The 21004-nt window shown below is 49.0% G+C and overlaps 1 protein-coding gene and 1 long non-coding RNA gene across 2 annotated transcripts in view; one reads left to right on the top strand and one right to left on the bottom strand.

Moving 5' to 3' along the window:
* Positions 1–17653, top strand: part of LOC103665195 — a 35776-nt gene extending 18123 nt beyond the window's left edge. Inside the window, exons 5-7 of the mRNA XM_040632375.1 lie at positions 3587–3733; positions 10598–10765; positions 17103–17653. Coding sequence (XP_040488309.1) covers positions 3587–3733; positions 10598–10765; positions 17103–17508 — 721 coding nt within the window. The 3' untranslated portion in view covers positions 17509–17653. The remainder of the gene's footprint in view (positions 1–3586; positions 3734–10597; positions 10766–17102) is intronic.
* LOC103663927 lies at positions 4340–10581 on the bottom strand. Its single transcript, XR_568881.2, has 3 exons — positions 8853–10581; positions 5902–6007; positions 4340–5271 (listed from the first exon to the last, which is right to left on the bottom strand). It is a non-coding gene; the product is annotated as an uncharacterized LOC103663927 (long non-coding RNA).
* Positions 17654–21004: the final 3351 nt, after the last annotated feature.

Genomic DNA, 21004 nt, shown 5'->3' with positions numbered 1-21004 from the left:
TGGATCTATGCCCCAAGGATCAAACCATTCCTGGCTCCTACTGTCTAGTCCTCTGACGCCCACTATGTCCTGCCCCAGGCCCTTGGCAGGGGGTCTGGTGTGTTGGTCTCCTGCATGACAAGCAGAACTGGAGGACTGGACTCTTGGCTTCCCACCCTGAACTCCCTCCACCAGAAGCAAGCAAGACCAGTCCAAACTCTCGAGCCTGGGGAAGCTCAACCTGGGGGCGCCGGGAGAGGAGATGAGGAGGCTGGGAAAGCTGGAGGTGTTCATCTGTAGTGGGGAGACCGGTTCTACAGCTGTCTAGCTGTGTGGTTTGGGCAAGTCACATCGCATCTCTGGCCTCAGTTTCCTCCTCTGTGAATTGGGCATAAACTATGCCAGCCTCTCATGATAGAAACAGGGTTAAGGAGCTGATTCAAGGAAGCCCACTGAGAGACACAAAGCTCAGGCTTTGTTCTCAAGTCTGGCCAGGGACTTGAGACTCCATAGGCCAGAGACTCCTCCCTCTCCAACCAAGGCCACTCTTGGCACACCCTCCACCCAGACCAGACCCAGGCTCACTCGGTTCCCGACTCTGCACTCCCATGCAGCCTCCCAGGGGGCCTAGAGGAAGCTGAGTGCAGAATGGGTGGAGAGGAGGGCATCAGACCCTTTCCTATAACTTGTCCAGACAGGAACTTGGCCCCCGGGGGTTTCTCCTTTTGCCCAAAGGATGCTATGCACCCCAGCACCACCAGGTGGCCCCAAGGAACCAGCCACTGCTTGGATCTCCACTCCAGGGGCTCCTGAGACAACACATTATTTTAAAAGTACAGAATCCTGAAGCAGAGGGACCTCAATAGAGAAAATCCAGGCCAGCCTCCTTAAGTTTTTGGAAACCACAGACCTCTTGAAGAATCGGGTGAAAACTATTGACCTTCTCCCCAGAAAAATGCCCCAGCCCATATACTCAACTTAGGACATAAGGAAGACTTTCCCCTTGTTGGTACCCTGGGGGCCATTCCGTCTTTTAAAGAGAGGGCACTGAGCAGAGATAAGACATTTCTCCACATTTCAAGGTCACTTTACAGGTTATTTATCCTGCAGTTGTTTACTGGGTGACAGCTATGTATATGTCAGGCACTGTTCTACGCACTGGGGATACAACAGTGGCCCTCAAGACGACATAGTCCCTGTCTTGCAACCTAGTGAGAAAGACACTCTAGAAAATAATTACTCTCATAATTAATCACAGTTGGGACACAGGGATCAAAAATACCATGCTATAGGAATATATAAGGGGGATCTGAAGGAGAGGAGAGGAAGGAAGAAAGGCTTCTCTGAGGAAGTGACGTGTAAGCTGAGATTGGGGGTGGATAGGAGGAAGTCAGGTGGAGAAGGGAAGGACAGCATTTGGGCAAAGGTGAAGGAGTGCGGCTGGCGGAAGCCAGTGGGGCTGGAGCAGCAGCCCCAAGAACATTGTCAGGAGTCTGCTCGGTTTCAGAGGTACCCTCAAGGCTACTGCAGGGGTCGGGGTTAAGCAAAGTTTTCGTAGACAGGCTACCAAAGCATATGTAACCAAAGGAAAAAACAAAATAAATGGACTTCATCACAATTACAAGCTTCTGTGATGCAAACAATATTATTAAGAAAACAGGGAAAACAACCTAAAGAATGGGACACTGTATTTGCAAATGATGTATTTGGTAAGGGACTTGGATCTAGACTGCTAAAGAACTCTTACAACTCAACAATAAAAGGACAAATAACCCAATTTTTAAAATGGGCAAAGCATCTAAATAGACATTTCTTGAAAGAAAATTTATCAATAGTCAGTAAGCCCATGAAAAGATTCAGAACATCAGGGAAATGCAAATCAAAACCATCACACCGACTAGAATGGCCATCTCCCAAAAGACAGAGGGGGTGGCAAAGATGCGCAGAAGTTGGAACTTTTATACGGTGCTGCGGTCACTTCGGAAAACAAATTATCAGCTCCTCAAAATGTTAAACATAGAGTTGCTGTGTGATGCCGCAGTTCCACTCCATCCAAGGAATATAGCCAAGAGAGAAGAAGACACGTGCCCACAACCTGTACAGGAAGTATTCGCATCACTATTGGTCATAATGGCCAGACAATGGGAACAACCCAAACGCCCACCAATTGATGAATGGATAGATAAAATGTGGTGTCTGAACACAATGCAATACTATTCAGTGATAAAAAGGAGTGAAGTATTGATACATGCTACAACATGAATAAATCTTGAAATCATTCTGCTAATCAAAAGAAGCCAATCACAGAAGACCGCGTATTATATCATTATATTTATATGAAATGTCTACAACAGGCAAATCTACAGAAAGTAGATTAGTAGTTGCCTGGGGCTGGGAGGATGGAGGGAGATGGGAAGTGAGTGCAAGAAGGTACAAGATTTCTTTCGGGGTGATAAAATGTTCTGAAATTGATTGTGATGATAGTTGCACAACTCTGTGAACATACTAAAAACCATTGAATTGCACAATTTAAGGGAGTGAATTGTGTAGTATGTGAGTTATATTTCAATAAAGCTGTTTCTTGAAAACAGTGTCATACCCACTTCCTTATTCTGGGTAGGATTGGGTCATTGCTTTCTTACATTTCACGTTTTCCATTCTTTTCCTCTTTCCCTATTTGTAATCCCGCGCGTCTATCTGGATTTGTTTCTTATGTCTGGTCTGGTGATCTCTCTCCCTCTCTCTCTCTCTTTCTCTTTTCCTTTCTCTTTTTTGTCTCTTATCCCTCCCCTACTTCATTTCTTTCTCTCACCAAGAAGTGCTGCCTTTGCAGATTTGCTCACATAGAAAGCTGGTAAGTCATCAAGCAAGCGGCTTTTCAGTGAGTCAGTGACCTTCAGGGCTTCCCCCTTGTCACAGTTATGGGTTACCCAAGTATGTTTGGCACATCACATCGATTGTGTCTTCAAAGAAGAACAAGTGGGGAGACCTCCTAAGGCAGAGAAAGCGTATGGTCAAGTTGATTCCTCGGCAGATGGAACCACTTAGGAAAAAGACTTTTCTGAGATCTTCTCTTACCCGGGTACACTGTTTTCTAAAGGAGGCCAACTCGAGTAAGGCAATGATGACGCAGGGGACACTGGATGAAAGCAGGAAGACTGAGTGGCCCAAATGTGGCAGGTCGCGTTTCCCAAAGGGGGTGACAGCACTATTTCTGATCCCACATGCTCTTCCAAACTCTTGGACAATCCTCTTTAAAAAGTAGAATCTAATTCCCCTCCCTTTGAATACTGCTCACCCTTGGGGTCTCTCTTCTAAAGAAGAGAACGCAGCGGAAGGGATTATTGTACTTCCCGATGCTCAGTTAGAAAAGCTGATATGGCTTCCACCTGGTGCTCTCCCCTTCTCCCTCGCCCATTCTCTCTCCCTTTCTCTCTCTCCCTCCGGCTCTCGATCTCTCTGTCCCTCTCTTCCTTTCTTATGTCTGATCTGGTGATCTCTCTCCCTCCCTCTCTCCCTCCTTGTTAGGAGGAAAGCCAAGCCTCATGGACAAACTACACTTGTGTGTTCCGGCCAACAATGACCTAAGGTCTTAGCCCACAGCCAGAATTAGCCTCCAGACAAGTGCAGGAGGGAAGAAGGGAGGAAAAGACAGAAGGAAAGAAGGAAGAAAGGAAGGAGGAAGCTTTCACACGATCTCAGTTCCCAGCTTCCACACGCACCCAGCTGACAAGGAAAAGACACGCTATCCCTGGTGAGTCCGCTCCAAATTGCAGATTCCTGAGATATTAGTTACCTATTACTACTAACAAATTACCCCATAACTTTGTGGCTTGAAACAACATTTATGTTCCCACAGCCTCTGTAGACCAGGCATCTGGACATAGCTTAGCTGGGTCCTCTGCATCAGGGTGTTGCAAAGGCTGTAATCGAGGTGTTGGCCGGGGCTTTAATCATCTCCAGGTGCCACTGGGAAAGGCCCTGCTCCCTCCTGTGGTTGCTGGCAAGATCGCCTTCCGTTCTGTCATGTGGGCCTCATATCACATGGCGGCTTACTTCATGCAAGCCATGGCAATACAGCCAAAAATGGTAGCAAGATGGAAGCCACAGGCTTCTAACCTGATCACAGAAGTGACATCCCCTCATTTTCACCATATCCATTCATTGGGAGAAAGTCGCTATGTCCAGCACACGTAAGGGCAGAGGATCAGACAAGGGTGAGACTGCCAGGAGCCATAATCAGAAGCTGCTTTAGCCCTTAGCAAAATCAATGTCATGTCAATTTAGTCCACTAGGGTTGGGGATGGTTTGATTTTAGGTAACCGGAAAACACCAAAACACAGGGAGACGGAAGAGCTGGGTAGGAAAACTGTATTTGTTGGATATTTACTATGTGCCAGGATCATTTTACAGATGGGAAAACTGAGGCTTAGAGTTTAGTAATTTGCCACCGCTATTCATGGCAGAATGGGAATGAAAACTTGTTCATAGCCATAGCCCATGACCTTTTCACTTTCCCTCTCTTTCCTGTCCTCTGAAGAGAAACAATTCCAAACCATTTGAATATCGAATAACGTTTTACCCATGGCTTTTTTTTTAATCCCTAAATTTAACCAGCAGAGATTATTTCTAGCTACACTCCCCACCCATACTCCTTCAACTCTCAGTTATGAAGGACTTTCCTCTTAACGCAAATTCTGTATTTTATAAAGCTGGCAGAACAGGCCCACTATGCTTAGCTGGATTTTCCTCCATAAAAACAAGCTTTCTGAAATACTATTATTGCTTACCCACGGTGAGGACATAGATTCCAGGAAGTTGGTTTCAAAGGCTAAAAAAAGAACATGAGGCAGACATCTGCTTGAGTCGAGAAGAATGTAAAACCCAACTGCTCCCGTTGCTGGTGTGACCAGCCCCACCCCACCCCCTGCCAACAGTCCCTCGGGAGGGGCTTCAGGCTGAACACAGAACAAAACTCTGTGTTTGTTGATTTTTAGTTCCAGGATAGGAGGGAGGCTGACTTTTAACTGCAAAACTTTTTGCACAGTTTTTAAACATCAAATGTGCTTGTTAATTACCTTTAAAAATAACTGTTTAAAAACTAATCTAGATGAGAGATTTCTATTAAGGGAAACTGAGATATTTGCCAGGTTGGTTTCCATGATTGTTGTGTCCTCCTGCGTGCTGATTCTGGGATGCCCTGCATGTGGTCAGGACCGATTCCATCCTCGGGCTTGGGAACTCAGCAGGGGCTTAAGGAGCAGACAGATGGTCCCTTCAGGAGCACCCTGCCTGGTAGGGAGACAAGGAAGGCTTTTCCAGAAGCAGCAGAATAACCCAAAGCCAAACCCTCAATGCTCAGGGTTGTATGATATTCTAAAAGATTAACCAGTCCTCACTCTTCTGCAATCCACAGTGATAATGATGGTAATCATAATGCGAATTACTGTGCATTAATTGGAGTGCTTAGTCCCTTAATATTTAATTATTGACATGATTGGAATTAGGCCTGCCATTTTCTTATTTGTTATCTGTCTCCTCTGTTTTTGTTTTTTTATTCCCCCTTTCCTTCCTACTTTGGGCCATTTAAATATATTTTAGAATTCCGTTTTAATATATCTAGTGGCCTGTTAAATATAAATATTTACATTGTTTTTTAGAGGTCGCACTAGGGATTATAGCATACACCCTTGATTTTTCAGTGACTATTACACTATTTCTCATAAGATGTAGAAACTTTACAACTGTACAGTGCCATCATTTATCCCTTAAACTAGCCCACCCCCAGCATTGTTTATGCTGTACTTGTCACATGTATTACATCTCTGTATACACTATTCTAATTTCTTTTTAAAATAATCATATGTTTTTTAAAGAAATCAAAAGGAAAAAATAGTTTTATATATTTACCCAGATATTTACCATTACTGATGTTCTTTATTCCTTCCTGGAGGTTCAAGCTTCCCTCTGGTATAATTTCCCTTCAGCTTGAAGAGTTTGTTTTTGCCTTTCTTCCAGTGAAGATCTGCTGGCAATGTAAAAGAATGTTTACTTCACTTTCTTTTTTGAGGGATATACTGGCTGGGTATAGAATTCTAGGTTGACAATTTTTCCCTTTGGCATTTTAAAGATGTCATTCCACTATTTTCTGGCTTCCATATTGTCTCATAAGAAGTCAGTGGGTATCAAAATTACTGTTGCCCACTCTGTCATGTGTTATTTTTCTCTAGCTGCTTTCAAATATTCTCTTTCTCTCTAGTTTTCAGTATTCTGAATATAATGTATCCAGATGTGGTTTTCCTTACATTTATCTTTCTTGGGGTTCACTGGATTTCTTGAACCTATGAATTTATGCCTTTACCAGATTTGGGCAGTTTTCAGCCATTACTTCTTCAAATATTTTTTCTGCCCCATTCTTTCTCTCCTTTCCATATGAGACTTTAATAACATAGATGTGAGACCTGTGATAGTATCCTCCAAATCCTGGAGGTTTTGTTCATTTTTTTTCAATCTTTCTTTCTCTTTCTTCTTCAGATTGGATAATTTCTATTGATGTACCTTTACAGTCACTGATTCTTTTTTCTGTCATCTCTATTCTGCTATTAGTCCTGAAAGTAAGGATTTTCACTATTGGTGAAAGAAATTACAAATAAACAGGAGAGAGAAAGGAAGGCTGGAATAAATTCAGTTGTATTAGATTCGTGTTGGAGATATCAGTAGAAACTCATTTATAATGATGATGAGAGACAGAGAGAGATGGGTTCATGTGACTTAGTATATATACATACATTCCTAAATCTATTCACCGAAATGATTTAGAAACAATAACACCCCAATAGCAATGAGAACACCTAGTGCTCAGATCTTGGTTTCTAAATACCACTCTCCAAGAAAAGGAACCAGGGTTCCTCGGAGAAATGTTGGTCTGTTCCAGGGCTGGGGCAGGAAAAATACAAGACAAACTTCGAGCATTCTGCAGTACCTGAAAGTAAGGAAGTGCTCAAAAAAATTATGGGAGCATGTCAAAGGACACAGGCCATTCTGAAAAGTCTCCCAATATATTATATCTCCAAATAACAAAATAAATATCTTTTGGCCCATCCTGGTATGAACAAATACTTGAATAAATAAATGAATGGGGTGGGGGTGAATGAGATGCCTCCTCCTTCATGAGAACTAGTAAACGTAGAATGAAGTGGTGGAATAGAAAATCACCATTAGGAAATCCCAGTAACAATGGCTACAGGCAAGATCCACCAATGAATACTCAAATTAGTGGGTGAAAGTTTAAGGAAAAAAAAGGATATAACTTCAAAATATCTTCCTCGAAATATTTCTTAATTACTGTGGTGGAATATATTCACGAATTCTTTGATACTCCTCCCTTCACGAGGTGGACCTTAATTTCTCCCCCCATGACTGTGGGCTGACTTTAGGCTCTCCTCCAATGAATAGACTATAAAAAGAGAAAAATGCTAACTCTATAGTGGAGAAATCTGGCAGACACCACCTTAACCAAGCACTTGAGATTAATATCGCCAGTAATAAGACATATTGACATCATATAACCTGTGACATGATGCAGTGAGAAGGACATGCCACCTCTGAGTATTCTTCCCCTAAATCTATAATATCAGCCTGCTTGTGAGAAAACTTGTGAGAAAACATTTTACTGAACCAAGTTCGGAAAATTCTACGAAATACGAGACCAATAGTCCTAAAAAGTGGCAAGGTCATGAAAGAGAAGGACAGAATGGGGAACTGTCACAGACTAGAGGTAACTAAGGTCAATGTGAAGATTAATGCAATGTGGTATCCTGGATTAGAGCTGGAACAGAAAAAGAATATTGGTAGAAAAGCTGAGAAAAATCTACCTTTAAGGTGTAAAACTTCTTCAGCATTGGGACAGAGTTCTTCTACACCCAAGGGCTTAGTGTAAAGCTTTCAACACTGACTTCTGGATGTGTTCAAGTCAGACATAACCATAGTCATAACAGCTGCCATTTACTGCATCCTGAATGTATGTCAGATATTCAGTTTGGTGCCTGACGTACGATTGGTCATTTATTCCTCTCCACAACATCATCAACTCCATAATAGAGGTGAGATATTGAGCACAGAGATGCACAGTAATTGCCCAAGGTCACACAGCTAGTCATTACAGAAGCCAAGAATTGAACACAGGAAGTTTGGCTTCCACGCTCACACTATTTATCTATCATGCTTGGTCTGCGGGAGTATTTATCAAATTACTGCCTTCGGGAATTAGGTAGCTGAGCTCCGCTACAAGAATACTTTGACTCATCAAAAACAAGAACCACAAAATACTAAAGGAAGAAATACTTAGATAATTCTTTCCAAAGTGGCACAATCTATACCCTTATTTCCCCAGCTGTAGTCAGCCTCCAGCCGCCTCCTGGATTCCGCCCTCACTGCCGTAACCTGTACTCTTAGTCACTTAATATCTTTCAAATCAATTCAATTGTTTTGCTTAAGTAAATTATTTTAAAAGGAAAGTGACCTCATGTCACTATTGTAAATGGAAAAGAGTATCATTTACCTTAGGTAAATGGTAACCTAAAAATAAAGACCATAGAAACAAAACAATGTCAATAAATTACAGTTAGATGCTAGCATCTGCCAAAGGCTCTGAGCCTCAATGCGCGATGTTCTCTTGGATGAAACAGAGGAGATCCAGCAAGTGTTAGAGAGGCGTCAGGACAGACCGGCACCAAAAGTAGATCAGAAGTATTACCAAAAAAAAAAAAAAAAAACTGAAAAACAAATAGAAAAGAAAAAAGTTTTCTCTGTAATTTGGGATAAGATGACAGAAACCCCAAAGGAACAATGGCTTAAGCAAAATGGAAACTTACTTCTGTCTCACAGAGAAGTCCAGAGGTAGTTGGATTGGGACAGGTGTGACACCCCACAGTGTCGTGAAGAGAGACTTTCTATTTTGTGGTCCCATTAGGTGTGGCTTACAAGGTCACTTCAAGGCCAAGATTGCTGCTCCAACACCAGCCATCACGTCTGCCTTCCAGAGAGCAGCTAGAAGGAAAGGGGAAGAAAAAGAAACACTCCCTCTCTTTAAGAAAACGTCCTCACTGTTGCTCGCATCCCGTTGGCTAGGACTTAGTCACATAGCCAGGGAGCCAGAGAAAAGTAGCCTTTGTGTGGGGCAGCTAAGTGCCTAACTTTAACAAAAGGGAGGGAATTCTATCATTAGGAAAAAAGAGGGAAATGGATGGACGACAGCCATGTCTGCGATTTCGTGGCTCACCATGCTGCACCAGTGTGCCTCCAGGACCACCTGACGTGGACCGCCCGAGTCAGCCCAAGCCCAGACCTTAAGCAGACCGCTCTGCCTGCCTCTGAAGCTGGCCCCCCCGGCTGCTCCTCTGAACACCTCCCGAGCTGGGGAAGGCACTTCTCTTTCCCCACGAAGGTTATATTGTGTTACTAGGCCCCTTCAAGCCAGCCCTGCCCTGAGTCCACTTCCTACAGGCGTGGCATGGTGCCGTCACTGAGAAGGGAGCACGGCTTACAGAATCAGTCAGACTGGGCTTTGCTTTCCGACCGTGCCCCTCTCCTGCTGTGCCGGCCACCACTGAGTCACCCTCGGAGACTCTTCCTCCCTGATCCTGACACCGCAGTGCCAGAGGCAGAGGTCCTAGCCACGCGCTGGAAGAATCCATGGCCACAGATCCAGTTATAGGCTGTAAATAATTCTGTCCCGATGTTCAAGGAGTCGCACTTCTTAGGGGGAAGGTACCCCATGTGCAACACAAAGAGGTATTCAAAAGTCATTCTCAAAGTGAAGATATATACAGAAATTGCCAAGGATGATCTTAGCAACTGGCAACTAATTAGAGATGGAAACCCTTTCATAGCAGATGACCTTCAGTTGTAACCAGAGGAGGGAGGATATGGCATGACTCGGGGAGGGAGGGAAGTTAGGGGACGCAGTGGTTGATGAAGACGGGTCACAGATGCTGGGCTCCCCATCACCCGCGCAAATGGATCACTGAGCCAAAGGACACCAATCCAGCATAGCTGGGGTCACGGGCTTTTAGAGCAGTCAGCAATCTGGGGGCCTCAGCCCAGTTGTTCTCCATCTCTTGAGAATCAAAGATGCCTTTTAATAAGACCACCCCAAAAGACTTCTATTTGAAGAGTTGCTTGCCAATTAAATCGTACAAATCAGAATTAATTCATGTTTCCTGCCCTTTTCACCTAAGAGGGTCAGGTGAGCACGGACAAAATCACGGGACCAAGGTGGGCTGACGGGTGCCTGACAGGTGGGTGTCCTGCTCAGGCTCATCATGGAGAAAAACCCACCACTTCATATGAGAGTTTTAAACACCAAAAAACAGCTGGTCGGCCAGCGCAGCTCTTGGCCTCTTTTACCTTCTTTGCAGATCTCCCACCCCCCTCCCAGTTGGGAAAGAGCTAATAATCTTCCTGTCCAAGCCCCTCGATTTACTGGTGGGAAAACCAGGACCCAGACGGGGAAATGGCTTGGCCAAGGCCGCACAGCTCTGGCTGGACAGCTGGCGTTGGAATATGTGGTTGCGGACCTAACTGGTGGCCCCGTCCTTCCCACCCCTACACGCTCCAGGTGTCCAGCCGACAGTCCGACAGCACAGCGTGGGAACCAATGCCGGCAGAGTCGCAGGAGCAGGGGGGTTGCTCCCAAGGCAAGAAGTCAAGACTCATCCCCACCCAAGGATATAAAGCAGAAAGGACGCCTGGATCAGAAGGCCAAGGCCGCGCCAAAATGCCGAAGGTGCCGTAAATTAAGCCGCCAAACGTGCCAGACTTGTTCTAATTACCCAGCATGCTGACAGCATGTCTGAAGGCTGCGGTCTTTATGACGAGTCCCATGACATTAATTTGGCTTGTTATATGATCTTGTACAGGTGATAAGTGAAAGTATTTTTTTCCCCAAATACCATCTAGATCCAGCTCAGAGCAGACCACCCAGAAAGCAGTTGTCGCCGGTCATGCTTAATAGAAGAATAAATTGCAATATGTTTTTCCTCCCGGCCCCTGAAGAAATCCCTGATTCCTTCATGTAAAGCGTCAAACATCCCGTGACAGTGTTGGGGAAATCAAGCGTGAGCTCGGTTTTCTTAGCAGCTGTGTGACCTTGAGCAAGCCACAGCTCTCGGGGTCCCCAGCTCCTCCATCATAGAGGGGTAATATTAGTCCCCGGATTAGTTTGCTGCGGCTGTCAGAAAGAAGTCCCGCAGACCGGGGAGTTCAGCAGCAGAAGCATACTGTCTCCCAGTGCTGGGTACCGGAAGTCCAAGAGCCGGGTGTCCACAGGGCTGGTTCCCCCGGGGACGGTGGGGGCATCTGTCCATGACCCTGCCGTAGTGTCCAGCGTGGTCTTGGGCCTTCCTTGGCTTGTAAACACATCACTCCGACCTCCAACTTCATCTTCACAGGGCCCTTTCTGTGTGTGCACCTGTCTCCATGTCTCCCCTTCTTATAAGGACTCGATCATCTTGGAGAAGGGCCCACCCGTCTTAACTGTTCCATCAGCAATGATTCCATTCCCAAATCGGGTCACGTTCTGAGGTTCTGGGGGTTAGGACTTTAACATACGAATTGGGGGGGACCCAATTCAACCCATAACTATTCCCCTCCCCCCCCCATCTCTGCAAGGCCTACAAGCATCACAGAAGGCCATGCACATGAAAGTATGCAGGGGTAGATAAAGCAGACAGGATGGATGAGACCATGGGGTCTCTTCAGGCCATGGGGGCCCCAGGGATGTGATCATAGCACCTCCAAGAGGCCGGAGCCTTGGGGTGCCAGGGGTTCATGGTTATTCTGGAGCCCTCGGCAGAGAGCCCTGGTAGGGGTTTGGGGACAGCGTGCCCATGATCCCCTGAAAGTCTTGGTGTAAAAAGTGTTTTCAGAGGCAGGGCCTGTCGGTTGGTCTGCAACTGGCTGGGGAGCCTTTGCTTTCTTTCCTGCCTCAGCCAAGGGTCTGCTGCGACCTACAGCAAATTTGCTTTAAACGGACTCTCTGTGCCTCCAGTGAGCATGCACACGCGTTAGGACTGAAACAGAAAGGACTGCTGCTAAAATAACTCAATCCCCTGTGTGGCCAGAGGGTTGCCCTTTCCTGCCGCCACACAGAAATAGGATGTGGTCTGTCTGTGCCAAGTAGCCCAGTTCAGCAGAGGTTGAGGGTCACCTGCCCCCGGAGCTGCCCCGGCTCCCCTCTCCAGCCGCCTGGGCCACCCTCTCTGCCTGCGCTCCCTCCCTCCTGGGACACAGGAGGTTGGAGCAACTTGTCCCGGGTCCCGCAGACAAGTGGCAGAGCCAGCATTCAGACCCAGCCAGTGTGGATCCCAAACAGCACACTTGCCTCACGCTGACACGGAGCCCCCCACGCAGACCAAAGGTCCTCGGGGTACGAGGTGGTGTTAAGGAAAGGACTCCACGGAGAGGCTTAGCCTGGGAGAAGTGTGGACATTCCCACTTCGTGCTTTAGATTTTTCCAACTAAGTGCCTTGAAGAAGAGGGGGCAAGTCCTGGGGAGGAAAGACCGAACCTGGGACAGGTGAGCCATTTGGAGTGGGGCGGCGGGGGGGAGCCCCCTCCTCTTGGAGAGGTCTAAGTAGCTTTTTGCATGAATTGATTGATTTTACGGGAAACATCAAGCATATAGACAAGCACAAACCATAAAAATCCTGCCACTATCTGGCTTTATCAAATGGAACACTAAACCATATTTACTTCAGATTTTCACTTCTAAGAAACGGAACAAAAGCTGAGCTCAGGTGTCCTGTGGACTACTCCGCCATCCTTCTCCTCCCAGAAGAAGCGGCTATCATGCAGGGTTCACCATCCGCATGAACATTTGCATAATTCCAGTGCACACTTACGTATCCGCGTGCATTTTGTAGTGCTGATCTGTAGGTTCTCAAGCTTGGCCCCCGTGGCATCATACCAGCCGTTCCTTGCATGGCTTGTTTTTTCCACTCAGTCTTATGGCTTTGTAACCATGTTGATACACGTGGCTGTGGTTCCTTCATTGTCACTGTTAAATAAACAGGCCACAATGTCAAAATTTTATTTTCGGGTTGTTTCCCATTTTTTTTTTTAATGTCACAAATGATCTTAGAAGAAGATTCCTCTACTGCCAAGGCTCCCGTGCTCCGCTGTGGCATAGACCAAGAAGTGGGGACGCCTGGGGCAATGAGGCAGGGGCAGCTTCAGCCCTTCTAACTATTGCCAAACTGCTCGGAAAAGTATTTCGCCAATTTATACTCCCACTTGTAAACGTTTGAACTCACCCCATCCTTGCCTACACTTAGTATTATCAGACTTTTACATTTTTACCAAGCTCATGGACATGAAATGGTGACTCACCGGGATTTCAATTTGCATTTCCCTTTATTAGCAGTGAGATTGAGTGGCTTTTCGTGGTTTTACTGTAAGGCCCCGAATCTTTAGGTGTCCCCCCCACCCCGTGAGATTCAGGGGGAAGTGCAGAATAGCCTGAATTTAAGTCTTTGTCAGGGCTCTCATAACTCCAGACACTCTCCTAGCCCCGAGGTAAGATATTCCCCGTTGCCTGAACAGCCTGGAGTCGTTGATCTTGCGGAGGCTGAAGGGGAAGTGAGAGAGGAGAAGAGGCCTGTTCCACCCCATCCATTCACGGAGGCTGGGACTCAGAGCAGCACTCCGGGTGTTGACCCACGGCGTGGGAGGGCAGACCACTGTGGAGCTCCTCGGGGATGGCGCAGGAGCCCATGACAGCACAGGAACCTTCTGGAGAGAATATAAACAAGAGAAACAGTAAGATCAAGAGACTGCTCCCCTCTTGAGCAGAAACCACAGGGAAATTCTGGGTGATATGCTCTAAGTAAACTCTAGGGAAATGTAACAGACCGATCGAAAAGTACACAGTTTTAAGTGCTCAGCCCAATCAATTTTCATAGAGTGAATGTATTTGTGTAATCACCACCCTGCTCTAGAAAAGAATATCACCAGCACCCCGAAATTTCCTCTCGTCTCCCCTACAAGCTCCCTCACTATTCCCTCTCCCCTCCAAGGTAGGGCTACCTTTACACTTTGTAATAGATTATTCTGGCTATTGGAGGGTAGGAGAACTATGTTCTCTGGATCTTCCCTTAAACCTCACTAGGGAAGTTACCTGAAGTCTTAGGTCATCATAAACCATAGGAATGTTGAACTATTTGAGCATATAGCCTCCAAGCATAGCAAGGTGGCTGAGGTCCCATGCTGCGGCCTCCCAGAGGGAGGGAGGTTGGTGGTGGGGACAGGGGTGGAGCCCTGGGCTGGGGAGTGGCTCGGGGCAGTGATCATTTACTAACTGGCAGGACGGTTGGCTCTTCTGACATGTTACTACCCAGCATGGACTTGCTATGTGTGCAGCCGAGGCTCGGCAGAGGGTGTGAGAGAAATGAAGCCACTTAGAGGCTTCTGCTGTGCAGGGGAGGGAGGGCGGTGGCTTGGTGTGACTGTGGAGAGACAGACAGAGAAATGAATGGCTTGTCAGGATATATTTTGGTGGAAGAATTTACAGGACCTGGTGATGGATTGGAGGCGGGGGTAAAGGTGAATGAAGGAGGTCGTGAAGGACAACGCCTAGGGTTCTGGTACATTGGCCAAGACGGGGTTGGTGCCCAGACGAGGAGCAGAGTGAGGGTGAAAATCAGGAGCTCTGACTGGGACATGTTACATCCGAGGTGCCTCCAAGCCCAGCATGTGGAAATGTCACATAGAGAACTGGAAATAGAGTTTTGGAGCTGAAAGAAAGATCTGGATTGAAGATGTAAGCCTGGAGTCACTGGCTTATGAAAGCTGCTTAAGACCGTGGACGTCAATGAGATTCCTAAGGAGAAAACCCAAGGACCTGTTAAATAACCTCGAAGTGTGTTAATGATATGAAGGCTGTTTTTAAGAGTCCTTATCTTTTAGACAAATATACCAAATGTTTACATGCGAAATAATGGGTAGTATGGGATTTACCTCGAAGTAAACCAGGGGAAGAATGACCATTATGAACATGTAGGCCTTAAGCTGGTAATTGTTGAAGATGGGTGATGAGTACATAAAGGGTTCATTATACAATTCTTTCTATTTTTATCTATGTGGGAAATTTTCTATACTGAAAAGATTGAAAGAAAAACAAGGATGTAACATAGAGCCGCGAAGACCTCCGGCATTTGGCAGTCCGATGAGGGAACGTGGAAAAGCCCGCAAAGGAAACAGAGGAAGAAAGCCAACCAGTAGAATGGGGTCCCTGAAGTTAACAAGAAGGAGGGACCAAAGAAGGAACAAGATGGCAACCGGCCTATTAGGGACTCAGGGGGCAAGTCGGACAGATGTTTAGTTGTGGCTGCTGGGTTTAACAATATGGAGGCCACTGGTGACCCCAGCAAAGGCAGTGCCGAGAAAGCAGGTTTAGGGTCAGGCGTCCACCTGGAGTGAGCTAAGGTCAGGAGACGTGAGAGAGGGCAGGAACATGTGTGGAAAGCTCTTTGACAAGCCTGACTGGGGACGCGAGCAGAAGGCAGGCAGCTGGGAGTAAGGTCTTCTTTTGCAACGGGGGAGACAGACATTTTGATCCAAGAGAGAAGGAGAAATCAAGGCACGGGGCTCCAAGGGAGCCCTAGCCTCTTGTTACGGGAGGGAAGGGGAGAAGCCCGTTCTGAAAGAGCCCGGCAGGAAGGCTCGCAGGCCAGTGCCCAGCTGGTGGCTGCTCTTCCGTCTTCCTGGAGCAGGACATTGGGTCCCCCGATGCGCAGGATGGAAGCGCACATAGGACAGTCGGGGAGAGTGCGGTCTGCTTGAGACGGTCGTGGAGAATGAGCCGTGGGCCTGTCACAGGAACCCCGTCAGACTGTCCCCTCCCCAGTCACCGCTTTGTGAATGTGGATTCTAATTCTTGTTACAAACTGCTCACCGATGCTGCCGGAGGACCGGGACGAGGGAGCCGGGAAGGAACACATCACCGCACTCGGGTTGGAAGTCATTGTGACACCGAAGAGAGTGGACCCGTGCCCTCGGAGCTAGAGGCCACCTGTGAACAAGAGACAGGGTCAGGTCTGACTCAAGACAAGGTCCCAGGAGCGACGGCTGTCCCCACGCTTGGCAATGATGTGTGAAAACACCGTAACTCCGAACTGGGGATATCAAAGAGCAAAGTAGCCGCAATGATTGGCTTGATTCCATATTTCACAATAAAACATTTTTACCTTTTCTCTTTTTCCATAAACTGTGTATTTATAATCGGGCAGAAGGAACAGAGATGGGTGAGAGTTTCTGGCTAACGACTAGCACTTCTCTCTTGGTTTTTCTTTATTGCTTTAGAAAATTGATCTTAACTATTTTTCATTACCTCCCCCTTTTAAAGGCTGATACACCCCCCCCCAACTGGCTGTCTCCCCCCAGCCGGCAGTGCGTGTATTAAACAATGAAAGTAGCCACAAGCCCGTAGGCACGTAAGGCCCTGCACTTTCTAGGCTATGTCGTCAGCCTCGGCTGGCCGGAGCTTCAACCAGGCTCATGCTCCATGCGGTTGGCAAGACAGGAGGGTGGCTCTTTTCACTTTTCTGTTTAATCTCCACTTGCCAGGTGAAGAACGTGGGGATCCGGGCGGAGACATGATTTGCGATGACTACCTGGCTTGGTAAAGGCAGTTTACCGTCGAGCCTATCATCCGGCTCCCTGGTCAGGGCTCCAGGAGTCAAGGGTTGGGGTCCGAGGGCTGGAGAGGCTGGGGGGCCGGGGGCTGGGTGGCAGGAGGGACCCCAGGATGAGAGCTCTGGTCGGTGCTCGGGCGCCCTCTCCTGGTGTCCCATGGTTAACCCATCACAGGGGTTTGAGCAGGAAGACTTCCTGTCCTCAAAGATGGGGCCCTCCCAGGGCCAAAAGCTGTGAACAGCTCCTTCCCTGCCAGAGAAAACCAGAGGCCTGCCAGGCTTGGGCCATCGCTTAGACATGCTCCAAGTTAGAACAGAACTCTGCTTTTCTTGAGCCATGAGGAAAGGGCCAAAGAAAACACTAGAGGGACCCCCAGCTCTGGAAGCCCAGCCCCTGCCCCCAGCCTCTTACCACAGCCTACCCCTCTGCAGAGAGACAGTGACGGATCCAGTGACTCACTCCTCCCCAGGGAGCAGTCTGTGGAGGAAACGGCCTGAGGAGTGCATGGGAGGAACTCCGTATGGACAGACCTCAGGAAGGTCCTGGTCTCCAGGAAGGAAAAACAGAAGGACTGAGATCACCATAGCTGGCAAGAGTGCTATCTCCAGGGTGTGCGGGTGCCTGGTGAGTGGCCGAGGGAAGGGCGGTGAGGGCCTCGGCTGCACAGGGAGCCAGCTTTCCTGGCCATGCCGGGACACCTCCTCTAGCTTGGTGGCGGGGCAAGGACAGACCCAAAGGGTCCTGTGTGCTTCTGCAGACACAAGATCGTGGGATCGCCTGGTCAGGGGTGATTTGCTGATCCCATCTGTGTCACCACCTGTGGACAGAATCATTTAGATTTCACTTGCTAACATTTCTAAGGACTTTCATTTTGGATTTCTTCCCAAAAGAAAAGCCTGAGTCCTGATTCTTCTATGTCTCAAACCGCATCTTTGCAAAGAATAACACATGAAGTAAAAATAAAACAAGGAAACCATGCAGACCTTCAAAGTCACGCTCCCTTATTGCCAGAGCCTTGGCACCCCCGTCCCAGACCCTCGGAGACACATCTGTGTCGGCTCTCAGTGTTGGCAGGGCAGGAGAGAGGAGGGCAAGGCCAGCTGTGTGGGGCTCCCGAGATGCTCTGGGTGGGCAGCTTCTCAGCCGAGACAGGAAAGTTCCAGGATGGAGCTCCTGGGAGGGAGTACTCCGTCACCTTTCCTGGGGCACGAGAACATGAGTGGACGCAGGGAGACAGATGCCGCGGTGCCTGGCACAAGTCCAGAAAGGCGCTCCCCTCTTCCTGCGTTCGCGCAGCCATTCCTTCTGCCCCCGCGGGCAGATGCAGGGTGCCCTCTGGTGCCCGATGCCGGGGTGGGCTCCGGCATAGATCCAGAGAGCAAGGAGACGGTCCTTGCCCGTGAGTGGTTCCTGAGGCCAGAGGAAGCCTTGAACAACTATCGCTCTGTGACACGATGCAAAACAGGCCCCAGTGCTGTCCCAGTCCCTGGGTTGTGCTATGGGAACACCCCACGTTTCCCATGCTGCTGGGGTACCTGCTCCCCCACTTCCTTCAGGGGCTGCTCCAATCCTCTGTGCTGGAGACCTTCCCTGACCATGCCCTATCGCCCCAGTCCTGTCCCCTGAGCCTGCTTTATGTTTCTTCAAGGCACATATTACCACCTCCTGGGCTCACACTGATTGATCATCTTGCCCAGAGAACACCAGTTCCATGAAGGAAGAGACATGTACTGCTCACCTTGGAGCTGGACAGTGCCTACTTGTTAGAAAGGAGGAGGGGGGCAGGGAAGGCGGGCAGGTGCCGTGACTCTTCAGATCTGAGAAGGGCTTCCAGGACGAGGTGGCCTAGGGCCAGGTCTTAGAGCAGTAGGATTTTCCCGGGTGGAGAAGAGAGGACAGGTCATCAGGCAAAGGGAAGGGCTCCTACAGAGTTAAGTAGACTGGAAGGAGCCATAGCCCAAGTGGTAAGAGCTTGGAGCAGAGCTACAGGAGAGGAGGCCACAGACATGGATGGCCCAGCTCCTGAAGAGTCCTGAGGGTCAGCGCCGTGTCCTCGGGCTAGAGGGAATTGTCTAGAGTGGCTAAGCAGAAGACAAGGAAGGGCGGGGTGGGCTGGAACGGAGAGATGCAACCCGGGAGGGGGCTTGTTGATTTAGCAGCTGTCGGGCAATGCCAGCAGAGCGGGAGGAAATTCAGGGGGCCAGAGGGTCCCCAGCACACGGATGTAGCCCACGCAGAGCCTGGGAGGCTTCGTGGAGGAGACACGCTCTATGCAGGCCTCTGGAGGCCCCCAGACCACACCAGAAGGCAGGTGAGCTCTGGATCTGGTGGATCCCGCTGCCACTCGATCGGCAGGGTAAGAGGAAGGACGAAAGGGCTGGAAGGAAGGCACCAGGGCAAGCTCTCAGCAGCTGACGGCCTCCTAGATGGGCACACTCGCCCCGCACCGCCAAGAGGGCTCATTCTTGCCAGGAAACCCCTGTGTCGACAGGCCCACACCCCCAGCAAGCCTCCCCCTCCCTTCTGCCTGGGCTGGCCTTGAGTCTCCTCTGCCCACCGCCCCCCTTGCCTGGTGCCATCTCAAGGCCGGAGACTCGCCCCAGACACAACTCAGCCATCCACCCGGCTCCCAGGGCCCTCCTTGGCTCTGTGCCAGGCCAGGCCCTGCTCCCCCCGCCATGAGGACGGTGCTGGGTTTTGGGTCTCTCCAGGCTAAGCAGAGGCTGGGGGGAGAGGAGGCACGGGGGCTGGGTCTCCTCATGTCTTTTGTAGCCCCTTGGCCATACTGCTTTCTCCATCCCCTCCTTCCCACCCCCACACAGGAGAGGGGGGCAAGATGCACCCCAACACAGGCGCCTCCCCCGCAAGACCCACCCACAGCCAACATCAGGCTCTGGAGGCCTTGCAGCGCGACACAAACGCTGACAATGAGCAAGTCCTCAGACGTCACCCCACCCAACTTTGGGGAGTAGGGGAGACACATAATCTTATATATAGCACTGCTCCTTATAGCTCTAAAGTCACTTTTTGGTGCAAAAACATAAAAAATGTATTATGTATGACTTGATATCACATTTGATATATTTAGATAATTTTTCAGAAAAGAAAACCAACAACACCTCTCTGGGAAGGAGAAATTCCCTTCTCCCCCAAATTGCCAGGTTATTCTCGGCGCCTTCCTGGCTCTCCTCTGGCGAGTCGAGGGGTCGGGCCCCCGCTCCCAGCCCCAGGAGCCTGGCTCCGGGGAGAGGCGAGCGAGCAGCTCTTCCTCGGGTGCGCACGCCCCACCGAGGGGTGTCAGATTGATGAACTTCTTGATGGTAGAGAGCTCCCTAATGTTTTTCTTCGCAATGTCTCGGCTCTAAACGATCGTGACCCAAGGCAATTTACAGTTACTTCCATTTTTTTTAATGAAGTCTGATTTAATAGTCGGAATGGTTAATGGCCTCGTCTGTCACACATAATAAAACAGAGCCTAATTGTATTTTAAAAAGGCCCTTTTGGTATGAACAGAAGCAACAACTTGATTGCATTCTGAGAGAGGGTTTTGGTGTGTGCTAAGATGGCTTCCCAAGGGCACCAGACTCGTCTCCCTGGGTTGCCATTCACCCTCCCTCCCCCACCCTCCCCCCACACCCATAGGCCTCGCTTCTAAAGGAATTTCTCAATTCCCCCAGCCAGTTAAAACCCGTGGCCATCCTGCCAGCTTCCTCAGGATGCCCGTCCTGGGCTCCCAGGGCTTTTCACACCCTACCATAATTATAGCCCTGCAGGCCCTCCCACAGAAGAAAATGGCCTGACACCCATTTTATACCTGGGAAAACTGAGGCTGGCTTGCCCGCCTGGCCCGGAGCCCCAGGGCTGTGAGTCAGTGCCTCTGGTAGGCTCTGCTGTCAGCTCCAACCACCGACACTCTCCACCCAGCCAGTCGGCCCGCTGGCACTCCTCCCCGTGGCAGCATGGGTTCCCTGTGAACCAGGGGGGCCTGTCCACGCGGAATCACGGTGGCTGACCCCCAAAGGCAAAAGCCATAAGGACACACAAGAGAAGTGATTCACCCACGAACACAGTTTGTTCAAAGGGACCTGAGGTGAAATTTGGGGTCCTCGAGCCAATAACACACTTGCCTTTTATAAAATACAAAAGAAGGCTCCCTCCTTTCCAAGAGTCTGGAGCCTGGGGCGCCCTGCACAAGCCCACTGAGGCAGGTGTCACAGGGAAGGGCCTGAAGATCCAGGGCGGCCTGGCCGAGGCGGCTAGCCAGCACCATGCTGGGTACACGGTGACCCTCTCCCTGGGACTGAGAGATAGTGAAAGGAGCACTGGTCCCGGA

Source organism: Ursus maritimus, unplaced genomic scaffold, assembly GCF_017311325.1.
Source record: "Ursus maritimus isolate PB19 unplaced genomic scaffold, ASM1731132v1 scaffold_18, whole genome shotgun sequence".
Taxonomy (NCBI): domain Eukaryota; kingdom Metazoa; phylum Chordata; class Mammalia; order Carnivora; family Ursidae; genus Ursus; species Ursus maritimus.
This window is presented reverse-complemented; position numbering and strand designations above follow the sequence as displayed.